General features: G+C 49.0%; 2 protein-coding genes and 4 non-coding genes across 6 annotated transcripts in view; 2 read left to right on the forward strand and 4 right to left on the reverse strand.

Moving 5' to 3' along the window:
- AURKB (aurora kinase B) overlaps positions 1–1492 on the forward strand; it is a 10965-nt gene extending 9473 nt beyond the window's left edge. Inside the window, exons 3-4 of the mRNA XM_012655602.1 lie at positions 757–1029; positions 1189–1492. Of these exons, the coding sequence (XP_012511056.1) occupies positions 757–1029; positions 1189–1362 (447 nt within the window). The 3' untranslated portion in view covers positions 1363–1492. The remainder of the gene's footprint in view (positions 1–756; positions 1030–1188) is intronic.
- Positions 1493–5284: 3792 nt separating this feature from the next.
- LOC105819490 (chromosome unknown open reading frame, human C17orf59) lies at positions 5285–8627 on the forward strand. Its single transcript, XM_012655752.1, has one exon. It carries the CDS (start codon positions 6815–6817, stop codon positions 7892–7894), a length of 1080 nt encoding a protein of 359 aa, XP_012511206.1. The 5' UTR covers positions 5285–6814; the 3' UTR covers positions 7895–8627.
- Positions 8628–9268: 641 nt separating this feature from the next.
- On the reverse strand, positions 9269–9342 carry TRNAI-AAU. The gene has a single exon. It is a non-coding gene; the product is annotated as a tRNA-Ile (tRNA).
- A 402-nt stretch (positions 9343–9744) lies between these two features.
- On the reverse strand, positions 9745–9818 carry TRNAT-AGU. Its single transcript has one exon. It is a non-coding gene; the product is annotated as a tRNA-Thr (tRNA).
- Positions 9819–10063: 245 nt separating this feature from the next.
- On the reverse strand, positions 10064–10145 carry TRNAS-GCU. The gene has a single exon. It is a non-coding gene; the product is annotated as a tRNA-Ser (tRNA).
- Positions 10146–10565: 420 nt separating this feature from the next.
- Positions 10566–10637, reverse strand: TRNAW-CCA. Its single transcript has one exon. It is a non-coding gene; the product is annotated as a tRNA-Trp (tRNA).
- Between the last annotated feature and the right edge of the window lie 3200 nt (positions 10638–13837).

Raw genomic sequence — 13837 nt, forward strand, 5'->3', positions numbered from 1 at the left:
CAGCCCTGGGTGTGAGGCTAGGACATTCTAAATAAAACCCCTCCAAACCTTGTTACCCAATGACATTGAGGGTTATCCTCACACAAATATAGACACAGCAGTATCTTTATAAAAATAGGAGAGAGGCTGGGTGCGTGGCTCCCACCTGTAATCCTAGCACTCTGGGAGACCAAGGCGGGAGGATCGCTTGAGCTCAGGAGTTGGAGCAAGTCTGAGCAAGAGCGATACCCAGTCTCTACTATAAATAGCAAAAAATTAGCCGGGCATGGTGGCGTGTGCCTGTAGTCCCAGCAACTTGGAAGGCTGAGGCAGGAAAATCTCTTTAGCCCAGGAGTTGGTGGTTGCTGTGAGCTAGGCTGACGCCATGGCACTCACTCAGACAACAGAGTCAGACTGTCTCAAAAAAAAAAAAAAAAATAGGAGAGAGTTCTGTCACCCAAATTTTCCAGTCAATATATTAGGACTCTCTGCTATATCACTGAGAATACTCCCACATCATTTTTCATGGCTTCATAGTATTACATAGTAGAGATGAAACCTGATTTATTTAAGCAGAACATGCTTGATAGGTGATAGACTTGTCCCCAGTTTTTCCTTTAATTCCAAGATGAACGTTGCCTTCCTATCTGGTTATTTTATTAAAATATATTCCTCAGTGTGTCAATACTAGGGCAGCGTGTAGACCCACCTCTGGGCCTTTGGTAAATATCACCCACCCCTTCCCAGTGGCCCTGCCTGGCTGGAACACTCCCCTAGTGTATCCTGCGGTCTCTTGGCTCCCTGCCGTCAAGCAGCAGGGAAAGGAGAGGCTGGCTGTCCCTGGGACCCCTGCCCACTCTCCTCGTCCCACCCAGGAGGAAGACAATGTGTGGTACACTGGACTACCTGCCCCCAGAGATGATTGAGGGGCGCACGCACAACGAGAAGGTGGATCTGTGGTGCATCGGAGTACTCTGCTACGAGCTGCTGGTGGGGAACCCACCCTTCGAAAGTGCGTCACACAACGAGACCTACCGGCGTATCGTCAAGGTGGGAGCTGCCTAGGGCTTTGTGCCGGCAGCAGAGGCAGGGCCTAGGGGTGGGCGCAGCATATTCCTCCAGCCCTGCCTAACTCCGAATAGAATGGGTAGTCAAGGAAAATGTAGCCAGGGTGAAACTAACATGGTCCTTCCTTTTCCACACCTGCAGGTAGACCTGAAGTTCCCCCCTTCTGTGCCCGAGGGAGCTCGGGACCTCATCTCCAAGCTGCTCAGGCATAACCCCTCAGAACGGCTGCCCCTGGCCCAGGTCTCAGCCCACCCTTGGGTCCGGGCCCACTCTCGGAGGGTGCTGCCTCCCTCTGCCCTTCAGTCTGTCCCCTGATGGTCCCTGCCTTTCACTTGGTTATGTCTGCATTTGTAGGTCTGTGTATGTGTAGGGGGAAGGAGGGGTCCCAGCCTGTTCCTTATCTGTCTTCTACCTCCTTTTTGTTTAATAAAGGCTGAAGCTTTTTATACCAATGAGTGTAGATGTTTCTAGGTGGAAGCTTTGCTGTGGAGGAAGCTGTCCCTAGGGGAAGGAGAGGTTGTCCACTCTGGGTGGCAGGAATGAGCACCACATCACTACCCTCCTCTGCTCACACCCGACCCTCTCAGCTCTGACACCTGATGGTCAGCTCCCAGCCATCCCCACCCCACTGTCTCTTTCCCCTGCTCTGACTCCCAGAGCCTGGGGGTGCTGGGGGCCCTCAGCTCCCCACTCTATGCTTGAACACCAGCCATCTCTGCCATCTCTGGCCACTTCTCATGTCCCACTCTCGATTGACTCTAGTGTTTTATTTCCTGGTTCATTCCCTGCCCCTTTGCCCACCTAAGAGCAACTGGACATTGCTGCACCCTAGAAATTGTCTTTCTTGTTTGTTTGTTTCACTGCTCTGTTCAGGACCTAGTACAGGAGCAAATAGAAGCAATAGTGATCGTGCCTTGTTCTGACAAAACTTTCACTGTTAGGTATGATGCTTGTTGTAGGTTTTTGGTAGGTGTCCTTTATCAGATTGAGGAAGGCCTATTCTAGTCCTTGCTTGTTAAGGGTCTTTAAAAAAGGTTTTTGTTTTGTATCATGAATGGGCATTGACTTTCATCAAATGCTTTTCCTGCATCTATCGATTATTTGCCTTTTTAATCAATGTGGTTAAATACATCAATACATTTTCTTATTTTTATTTTATTCCAGTTGTGCATGCTGTATTAGATTCCTAGGGCTGCCATAACAAATTATTAATCCACACACTTAGTGGATTAAAACAACAGGAACTTCTTCTCTCCCAGTCCTGGAGGCCAGAGGTCTAAAGTCAAGGCTCTAGGGGAGAATCCCGCCTTGCCTCTTCCATTGTTAGGTGGCACCAGGCATTTCTTGGCTTATGGCTCCATAACTCCAATCTCTGCTTTTGTTTTCACATGGCCTGGCCCTCCTCTCACGCTGTCTCTGCTCTATGTCTTATAAGAACGCTAGTCATTTGACTTAGGGCCTGCCCGGGTAATCCAAGATGATCTCATCTCAAGAAGTTTTATTACATTGACAAAAACCCTTTTTCCCAAAAAATGCCAAATTCATAGGTTCCTAGAGTTAGGACGTAGACACATCTCTTTGGGGGCCACCATGCAATCCACTATACATGCCCACAGATTAAAACAATTGAATGATGTTCCAAGGCTGCTTTTTTAAAAAGCAAGTTCCAAGTCTTTTCACTGTTTTGTTTTGCTTTGGGTATTTACCATATATTTCTTACTCAACATGCTTAAGTTTTCAGTTTTAGGCATTACCTATTGTTTTCCTGCTATAAAATTTAAAGATTCCAGTCTTCTACCCCACTGCCACCATACACATGTATATTTTCTGTCCCCACATCCTTCTGAGCTAGTTACATCTTAATTTTGGTCAGATTTATTCGTTCGACAATAGCTAGTGAGTGTCCTCTACATTCTAGGTTCTGTTCTAGAAGGTGGGGATGAAGCAATGAATAAAAGAAAAAAATCCTTTGTGCTCATGGAGTTTACGTATCTAGAGGGCCAATGTCCAGTTGTCTAGTGTTTATATCATGACTATGATGTGCCTGACCCGTGTGGCATTGTTATTTTCATGTCCTGTACAACTTTTGGCTGTCCTGAAGTCAATTGTCTTGGGTCATTTCCTCAATTCCCTACATGCAGATCACTAATCCATCTCTCAATTCTCCCTTAGTCTAAAACAAAACAATAAACATCCATCAAAGCATCACTTCGTTGTACCACACAGGCCCGATATGTAGCACAATTTGTTATTCGGGTCTCAATATTCTCTAATGACCATTACAATTTCCTCTTTGGTCATATTTCAAAGGTGTTTTTAAAATTCCAAACCAGGCTGGGCACGGTGGCTCACGCCTGTAATCCCAGCACTCTGGGAGGCCAAGGCGGGTGGATCGTTTGAGCTCAGGAGTTTGAGACCAGCCTAAGCAAGAGTGAGACCCCATCTCTACTAAAAATAGAAAGAAATTAGCTGGACAACTAAAAATATATAGAAAAAATTAGCCAGGCATGGTGGTGCATGCCCGTAGTCCCAGTTACTTGGGAGGCTGAGGCAAGAGGATCGCTTGAGCCCAGGAGTTTGAGGTTGCTATGAGCTAGGCTGATGCCATGGCACTCTAGCCCAGGCAACAGAGCAAGACTGTCTCAAAAATAAATAAATAAATAAATAAATAAAAATTGGAATAACAATCCTTTCTTACCTAACACGTGGGCTGTTCTTGCCGGGAACGTGGCCAACGTTCCCCGCAAAAAACCGGGTCCCTTTGGTAGAGTTGCAGGGGATAAGAAAATAATAGAGAAAAATGGAAAATAAAAGAAATAAAAGAATACACAGAGACAAAGATATAGTTTTATAAGTTTATGAAGATTATAGGCAAAGCAGGATCTCAGGGGGCCTAGACCTCCGTGGGTCTCAAAAAGCCCCGAATGAGGTCTTAACATGGTAACTTATAGGGAATAATGATTAATTGCCAGGGGTAACAGATTTACATAACAACAGGTAGTTCCTCTCAGGTTAACAGATTTTCAAAAGGCTTCTACAGATCCTTTAACTAATTCTATCTACGTGAATAAATGGTTACAAAATATTTCAAAGATTAACTTCTAAGTTGTAAGGTAAGTTTATCACTTAACAGAGGGGTTAAACAGAGATATATTGGCTCCATATTTATTAGGTTATTGTGAATGGAGACAGGTAGTGTAGAGTGTTTAAACAAGAGCTTTGCTTTTAGCCATTTGGGCAGCTGTCTGTTCCAGGGGCACTCCATTGTCAGCTCTCATCCTGTAGTTTTTAACAGATTGGCTTTGCTTTACAAAGCAAATCCAAACCTTTAGGTCTGAGAAATGTGGCGCCTTGTGGGATACAGCCGCTACTGTCTTTCAGAGACACCCTTCCGAGTGTAACAGCATTTGAAATGCAAACCAACACGTTCACATATTCCTTCAGGGCAAAGCTCTATAAAACTCCTAAGACAAATCCTGTCTGCAAACACATCTATATTAATTCATGGAGCAACAGTTCTCAAGTGCAGTAAAGTACATAGAAATTTTTACTTCCTAAAAACCATATTTTAAAATGCTATTTATACCCTGTCTTATTCTAGAAAGAATTTAAAGTGGCCTACAAAATACATAAGATAGAAAACAACATAAACAAAGAGACATTGGTAGCCCAACCTTTGTCCTTTCTTTCAAGATGTCCAACTTTGTCCAACTTTCAAGATGCATCTAGAATGTCTACATGCCCAATTCTGTTGCCATCATGATAGTCTGAGCTACCATTACCTTGTACTTGGAACTGCCTCCCCACTTGTCTACTTGTCCCTTTGTGTCCCCCTGCAAACATTTTCCACAATAGCCAGTAATCCCCACATATGATCCCATCATACCACTGCTTTCCTGTGCTCAGCTTCCCATTCTCAAGGGAGGTTCTCCCATCTTCTATGGCAGTGGTCCCCAACGTTTTTGGCACCAGGTACTCGTTTCATGGAAGACAATTTTTCCATGGACGGGGTAGGGGGATGGTTTCAGGATGATTCATGAACATTATATTTATCGTGCACTTTATTTCTATTATTATTAAATTGTAATATATAATGAAATAATTAAACAACTCACCATAATGCAGAATAAGTGGGAGCCCTGAGCTTGTTTTCCTCCAACTAATGCCACCACTGATCTGACAGGAGGCGGAACTCAGGCGGTGATGCCAGTGATGGGGAGCAGCTATAAATACAGATGAAGCTTTTCTTGCTGGCCTACCGTTCACTTCCTGTGGCCTGGGGTTGGAGACCACAGTTCTAAGGAATATCTACCCTGCCCAGATATATATGAGCTTTTTTTTTTTAAAGCAGAGGAATGACTAGGGTTTTTATCAAGCTGCAGGGGACTATAAAATAAAGATAGCTGGCAACTGTGGACTCCTCAGGCCTGGTGAAAGAGTGAGTTACTATCATCAGGATTGAGTGGATGGGACCCTGGCAGGGACCTAGAGGGTGGTGGTGCTGGAAGGTTCTGGGTAGTTGCACTTCTGAATGCTGGCATGACCCTGCCTCAGGTCATCTCTCTATCCAAATAAGAACAAACGTATCTTTTATCAGCTAAGAAAAGTTAGTTAACCGTTTTTATTAAATACCAATGTTTCAGAGCTTTGGCTAATATGTTGCAATTTACAACCTTTCCAGTGTCTGCTGCACCATTGCACTTAGAAGAAATCTCCATTTCTAACAGGAACTACAAGGCCCAGGTGATGTGGCCCCTGCCTGCTTCTTCAGCCCCTTGAAGTCCTTCCCCTTACTCATTTTGTTTTCACCTCAATGTCTCCAGCCTTCCATCCCAGTTCCTTGAATATATCAAGCCTTCTTTGTCTCTGAGACTTAGCCCAAGTTGTTCTTCCCTCTGCCTGGAAGATGTCTGGCTCTTTCTGGTTCTTTTCAGTTAAAAGTCTTTTCATCAAAGAGGCCTTTTCTGACCCCTTAACTAAACTAGTGCTGCTCAGTTACTCTCAGTCATAACACTTTATTTCCTACATAGTGCATATCAAAATTTGTGATTGTTTCATTTGTTCAATATTTTATCTCATGGCAAAATCACACACCATCCTCCAAGGGGTGGGACTCTCAACGTGGAGGGGGCAGGAGACAGAGAACAGAGTGGCAAAAGCACAGTTAAGGCCATAGGCCCGCTGCGCTGACCACAATGAGTCGCTGTGGGCAGTTCAACGGCTAGGTCTGTCAACCCAGCAAGAAGGAACGAACCATTCACGCTCATGCTGAGAATTCTGATTTCATCCTTAGTTAACTAGGAGCGACTCAACCCGATGGTCAGAGCAGGATATACTATTTCCATCCCAAGAACCTTCCTAGGAACCCCAAGTCTTGTTCCCATTTGTGGCGTTCGCTAAGCAACAACTATGGGCGGGACTCTGATGGGTGGAAAAAGTCTGAGCCCCGCCCCCGCGGGACTCCGGTATTTCGGGACCTCCGACTTTAAGATCTTCCCCCTCAGCTTTCTGAAAGGGCGGGGCAACGAGCTGAGCTGTCACCGCCTTCTCTCCACCCGGCTGGCTGTCACGTGTGTTCGGCTGTTCAATAACAGCTCTTCTTCCGGGACTTCCTGGTCGCCGCGACCAATCAAAGTGTTCTTCCTGTCCTTAACATTGTCAGCCTGCTGCCAATCGGCGGGTCTCTACCAACGCCCCTTAAAGGCGCCGCCACCGCCTCTGAAGCGCCCGGCGAACCAATTCCTCGGTTCCGGCCCCCACCTGCAGTATGGAGTCGCCTCGGGGGCGGCCCGGGCCCGCGGCCGACCTTCTGGCTCCAGCGGAACAGCAGGCCGCGATCTTCGGCGGCGGGCCAGGCCGAACGCCCTCTGAGCCGCCCTCAGGCCTCCGAGTGTCCGGGAAGGAAGAGGCCGAGAACGTTGGGGGCGCGAGCCACCACCCCAGGGCGTCCCCGAAGACTTCGAGCTGCAGCGTTGTCCACCGGCCGGCCCAGGAGGCTTGGGAGGACGAGTCTGGGCCCCAAGGGACGCTGTCTGGGGCCGGGAGCCGCCGGGGGGCACCAGGTGCCGAGCACGACCCGCCCCTGTCCTCCAGGCACAAGGACCCTGAGCCGCCCGAGGACGAGCCTGCGTCCGAGAGGGTCTGCCGTCGAGGGAGCCCGGGAAGCGACGGGATGAATGTTGAGCAGCAGCAGGAAGAGGAAGACAACGACGAGGAGGCGGCGGCGGCGGGCAGGGCTGGCCGCTCGTTCTCTAGTCGCCTTCAGGACAGCCGCAGCCTGGACGGGCTGAGCGGGGCGTGTGGTGGCGCCGGGTCCGCAGGGAGTGCGGAGTCCGGAACCGGCGGCGGACGACGGGCCACCATCTCCAGCCCCCTGGAGCTGGAGGGTACGGTGAGCCGCCACGGCGACCTCACCCACTTTGTCGCCAACAACCTACAACTCAAGATTCGTCTGAGTGGCGTCCCTCCCCCCCTGCCCCCTGCCCCTACGCGGCCCTGCCCAGCGCCTGCAGCCACACCCACACCAGTCATCCCGCCCATCGACCCCGACGTGCTGCGGGACCTGGAGCGGCTGAGTCGGGAGCTGGGCGGCCGGGTGGACCGTCTGCTTCGCGGGTTGGGTGGCGCGGTGCAGGAGCTGACCGCGCTGAGCGTGGGCTGCATTCAGACCTACCGCGACGCCGTGGACTCCTTAGGAGAAGCCGTGGACATGAGCATCAAGGGCATGTACACCCTCCTGGCGCGCTGCGAGGAGCTGGAGCGGGCTCTGCAGCCGGTTCAGGGGCTGGCGCGCCAAGTCCGGGATATCCGACGCACCCTGGAGGTGTTGGAGGCCCTGTGCAAGTGACTAGGGGGCCAGGAGATGCCGGGCTGGCCAGGGAGGGCAGGGTCCAGTAGGATCCTAAGGATTCTTCAAGGAGCCCTGGTGGGAACTGCTGGCTGAGGGAGGCCTATGTGCTGGAGGCTCTTCCAGATGCGTTGAGCTGGCCCGTGCCCTCTCTGGGCCTTAGGCCGGTGAATATGGGGAAGTTCTAAGGGCTGTCCTGGTGGGAAGGGATGTTGCTCTGCTTCTATTCAGTTGGCCATCTGCAGCTAACCTGTTCTTTCCAACTATCCTCTCTAACTAGAACACCATCCCAGGGAACAGGGCTTTAGGCCTTGGCTTGAAGGTGAGGACATGACTCCCATATGTGATCAAGAGAAGGGAACAAAGAAGGCTCCAGCCCCCACTGTGGCCTTCCTGACTCCAAAGGCCACATCTCAGGTGCCAGGGGCTGGGGACGCTTGAGTAGTCCTTGGCCAAATACCATGCAGGCAAGGATGGACACCTAGAGATGGATAACTTCCTGCTTCTGCCCTCTGGCCTCTACCATACCACTTTCCCAGCCAGAAGCGGGGTGGAGCTGGAAGGAATGCATTGCATGGTGGAGGGGGTGAGGTGGGAGGTATCTCAGTACTCTCAGGGTTCAGGTAGAATTGTTGCTGGTTTTGAAGCCCACCTGTTGTGGAGTGTTCTAATCAGTTTTGGCTTTCTGAGTTTTTGTGGAATTAAAGTGCTGCTGCTGCTAAGGCTGAGGCTGTGTCTCTATGGGCTGCAGTGATTGATGAGCCAAAGGAATGGGAATGAGGGTGGGTCTTGTGGCCCCTGCTGGGAGTGGGGTGGGGGTCCCAGGGTTGATGGGGAAGGATATGGTTCCTGCTCTTAGGCAGTGGATTTGAGAGGAAATGTGACACAGATAATCACTTACAGGGGCCCAGAAACCCAGTGAAAGCAGAAACGCAAGCCCGGTGTTCTAGAAGAGGAAGGGAAGGAGTTGTCTTCTCAGGTCCTGAAGGACGGGGCAGGGGCTGGGTGGATTGGACTTGGCTGTGGAGGAAGCCTGGGAACAATTGTCACCTCCATTCCTGACCATTTCTCACACTCTGCTGATCAGTGCCACATGTAATAGTTTAAGAAAAGCTTGTCCTAACCCCTAGCACCTTCTGTTTACAAATCATGTAGTAAGTTCAGGAGCTACGTGTTATGGTTGTAAGATTTAGAAAGAATTCTGGTTTCTCTAAAGCCGTCCTCCTCAAGACACTTAGACTGAACTCCAATACGTTTCTCTTACGGGCGCGAAATATTCCGGGATCGGAAATATTGCTTCAGAAGCTTTCCCCGGTTACATTTTTTGTCTCTAAAATTAATTAGAAACCTTAGTTCTCTAAAATGATTAACTTCTGGCCCGTACGGGGATCGAACCCGCGACCTTGGCGTTATTAGCACCACGCTCTAACCAACTGAGCTAACCGGCCAGCTGAAGATGCTGGCTCGATATGAGATCATGTAAGTGCACATATACTGCTCAACCCTATCTCGAGAGAAACCTTAAATGGTAAGACTGCTCTAGAAGACATGAAAGTAGAATACGAAAACTGACTCACGGAGCATTTAGGCAAGTGACAGCCAGGCCGCGATACTGGCAAGCACAGATGATGGGACTTTGGCACTTGGTTGCAGGTTGAGGCGCAAATATGACGTGCACGAAGTACAAAATGTTCATGACGCCCATGCGACCAGAAACGCAAGATGCCTGAGGGCACACAGCGGATTCGGTGAGAGAGGATAGGCGGATACGTGGGAAATTGTGTAGGCCCGATGCTGCAAAACCCTGTGACTCTGCTTGCGGAGTCTATGCAAAAGCTGGGAAAGGACAAAGGCACCGCTGGGATTCGAACCCAGGATCTCCTGTTTACTAGACAGGCGCTTTAACCAACTAAGCCACGGCGCCCTTTTTAAACAACTTCGTATCGTATTTCTCTGGCCAAATCAGCTCCATGATAGGTGACTGTAAAGATGCCCTCTCTGATTTGAGGCCGTACTAGAAAATGTAACAGGAGAAAGGACATCGCTAGGGAAGAGAAAGAGTGCTAGGGAGACACGGAAGCTGAATGGGGCTGGGGCAGACTGAGAGAAACAAGAGTATACTAGTTTTGACACTACAAAACTGTAGCACAGGCCGCAGCAACCGCAAGCCGACGAGGATGGGATTCGAACCCACGCGTGCAGAGCACAATGGATTAGCAGTCCATCGCCTTAACCACTCGGCCACCTCGTCTGCCGAAAAGCGCCTCACGTTTTGTTCTCTGGGGCCTGAACTCTGACTCCTTACTGTAGGGACGGCTTCTGTCGCGAAGGGAGAGCATTTAGGTAGGAACCTGCCCAGCACCACGAAGCCGGAGACCAAGCGACCTCCTTGCCTGCGCGATTACCCGATCCTCCTCCCTCTGGGCTGAGCGGCCCCGAGCAGCGCCTGTCTCCAGGAGCCCGGCTGTCCGCCCAGAATTACTGTACCCGGATCCACCGCAAAAACCCCCGGGAGAGTGTTGGGATCCTCCGACGGGACGGCCTCGGGACTTAGAGCCAGAAGACCTTTCCTTCCGGCTTCTAACAAATACCGCTTTTTCTCTGACCTGAACGCCGGGGCTGGAGCACAGTTGAAAATAAGGGTAATTAAATAAAAGCCTTCGGAGAAAAGTGACCCCGACGTGATTTGAACACGCAACCTTCTGATCTGGAGTCAGACGCGCTACCGTTGCGCCACGAGGTCAGCCGGCCATAGAGGCGAACAGGTCTCCTCTTGATCATTGAGCGGCCAGGAGATCGGGGTCCAGTGATCAACACCTGGGAAGCAAGGACTGTCCTGCCATTCCGAACACCCGCAAGGTGGTGCCTGTGCTCGTCCCCTTGACCCGTGGGAACGAGCTTAATAAAACTAGTAGCCCATCATCTTCGGGATTAAATCTCGAATACTTAGCTGGCCTCCAAAGTCAAGCAATAGAGTGGTACTGTTAAGCATGTGAGCTCTGGAACCAGGTTGCCAGGGATCTGAAGGGACATGTGCTTTGCTACTTATCAGCTGTGTAATTAGGGCTAGATTTTTGTCGTTGTTTTGTTTTAGGTACGGGGTCTCGCCACGTTGCCCAGGCTGGGGTGCAGTGGCTATTGACAGGCGCAATGATTGCGCACTACAGCCTGGAAGTCCTGGCCTCACGCGATCCATCCACGCACCCGGCTTTGCCTCCCCACTAGCTGGAACTACAGGCGCCCCCCACCGCACCTGGCGTAGGATACTTTTTTAAAACCTTCTGTGTCTCAATGTCCCCATCTTCAAAATGGTAAAGATTAATAACTATTAGTTTATTTACTACAGATAAAGTGCTCAGAGCCTGGCTGGGAATCATTACTCAGTTATTGTTATTATTATTACTACCTGGAACTTGCTTGATTCTTTAGCCACGCCCCCTCACCTCCCATGTGACAACCATGCTGACTCCTTTACAGTTGTCTAAACTCACCACAAGTCTCTACTGTCTGCGCCACTGTCCCTTGTATTGCTTGATGGTCTTTCCAACCCTTGGTTCCTGGCTGGCCCTTCCAGATCACCCAGGACTCACTCAGAAACTCCTCCTCCCTTCTTGGGGAGAAGGCCCTTCCTGTGTATCCCTCAGGATGACACTTAAAATACCATAGTTTAGTTGTTCCCTTGGTGTGTCCCTCACAAGACTACTAGAGAGTAGGAAATATGTATTCCTAGTATCCAGCACAATTCCTGGAATATGTGTTCAATAAGTATTTGTGAAATTAGTGAGGATGGCTTTAGCAAAAGCACTGGGGTGGGCAAGAGCCGGGCTTACAGAAGAAGGAGACATGTCTGGGTAGCTGAAGAGCATGGGGTGAGTTAGAAAATCTTGCTAGAAAGGGAAGGTGGGTTGGTGAATATGGTTACCAGGGAACATGGAGTTGTTCTCTAGGCACAGAGAGGTTCTGCAGCATTTGTGAAGAGTATACTCTGATGTTTCTCCTCTTTTCATTCTAACAGTTTTCAAATTTTAGAAATCAATAAATAACTTCACTCTGTTCACATTGCCCAATATGGTAGCCACTAGGTTGGCTATTCGATATGAGGCTATTCAAATTAAACTAAATTTTAAAAATTCAGTTCCTCGGTCACACGAGCCACATGTCATGTGTTAGCTGGCTACCATGTCGAACAGAGACAATATACAATATTTTCATCATCACAGAAAGTTCTGTTGGACAGCATCAGCCCAGAAGCTGAAAGCTGGTAGACTGAAGGGATGTATACTGTTGCCATCAAGGTTTGTTGTAATTTTTTTTTTTCCTCATTTTTTCGTTTTAAAGTTGGATACCAAGCTGGGCGCCGTGGCTCATAGCTGTAATCCTAGCACTCTGGAAGGCCGAGGCAGGAAGATCGCTTCAGCTCAGGAATTTGAGACCAGCCTGAGCAAGAGTGAGACCCCATCTCTACTAAAAACAGAAAAACTAGCCGGGCGTGGTGGTGCGAGCCTATAGTCCCAGCTACTTGGGAGGCTGAGGCAGGAGGATCGCTTGAGCCCAGGAGTGTGAGGTTGCAGTGAGCTAGGCCGACACCATGGCACTCTACTCAGGGCAATGGAGTAAGACTCTGTCTCAAAAAAAAAAAAAAAAAAACTGGAGACCAAAATTGAAGATTGGGATAACAATTTAGGTTTCTGGCCTCTCAAAACAAACAAAGAAGAGCAAAGCTCAGCAATCTGGCTGCACTGGACTTAGTTTCCCTAAAGATGATTGAAGCCGAGCAGCTGCTGCATCAGTCTCCACCCTCACCCCTCCCAACTTGTACACATACTTTAATTAATTTATTTTTAAAAGACAGGGTCTCACTGTGTCGCCCAGGCTAGAGTGCAGTGCAGTGGCACGATAATAGCTCACCGCAACCTCGAACCTCTCGCATAGCTGGAACTAGAGGCTCTGGCCACCATGCCAGGCTAAATTATTTTGCAGAGACAGGGCCTCAAGTGATCCTCCCCCCTTGGCCTCCCAAAGTGCTAGGGTTACAGGCATGAGCCACCGCACCTGCCCGGCCTTTACACACACTTTAGAATGGGCATGGGCTCTCCTGGGCTTTGTTTCTTTTTCCCCTGACCTCGAGGAACTTCATTTATTTGTTACCGACCCCCCACCTGGCAGCTCCTGTTACCCCTTTCCTCTAATCTTTTCCTTGTGGAATGGGAATGTCTATCCTATGCCTGTTCCACCATTGTATTTGGGAAGTTCGCAACTTGTCTGATTTTACAGCCTCACAGCTGGGGAGGAATTTTGCCACAAAATGGATTGTATCTTTAACCTCTATCTGATGACATGATATTTAGATGATACTTTGGACTTTAGAATTGACACTTGGATAAGTTAAGACTATTGGGGCTGTTGGAATGAAATGAATGTATTTTGTGTGCAAGAAGGTCATGAATTTTGGGGGAGCCAGGATGGAATGTCATAGGCTGAATGTTTGTGCTCCCCACCACCAAAATTCATATATCGAATCCCTAATCTCCAATGTGATGGCGTTTGGAGGTGGGCCTCTGGCAGGTAATTAGATTTACATTAGTTCTTGATGGTGGGGTCCTCATAATGGGATTGGTGGCCTTATAAAAAGAGGAAGACAGAGACATCTCTCTCCATAAGCTGGCACATGGACCATGTGAGCACATAGCAAGAAGGCAGCTGTCTACAAGCCAGGAAGGGACCTCTCACCAGTAATTGAATTTGCCTGCAGCTTGATCTTTGACCTGCCCTAGCCTTTGACTTGCCCGTAGCCCAGAACTATGAGAAATAAATGTGTTGTTTACGCCACCCAGTCTATGGTATTTTGTTATGGCAGTCCAGGCTCAGACACAATAAATGAGTAAAGTAATAAATTAAATGATTACAAATTATTGAGGACTAGTGAGACATAAGAATGTGGTG

The sequence above is a fragment of the Propithecus coquereli genome, unplaced genomic scaffold, assembly GCF_000956105.1.
Source record: "Propithecus coquereli isolate 6110/MARCELLA unplaced genomic scaffold, Pcoq_1.0 Scaffold482, whole genome shotgun sequence".
Classification (NCBI taxonomy): domain Eukaryota; kingdom Metazoa; phylum Chordata; class Mammalia; order Primates; family Indriidae; genus Propithecus; species Propithecus coquereli.

What these genes read in the sequence shown, in the direction of transcription:
- LOC105819490 (XM_012655752.1), top strand. Translation starts at nt 6,815, where the DNA reads ATGGAGTCGCCTCGGGGGCGGCCCGGGCCCGCGGCCGACCTTCTGGCT.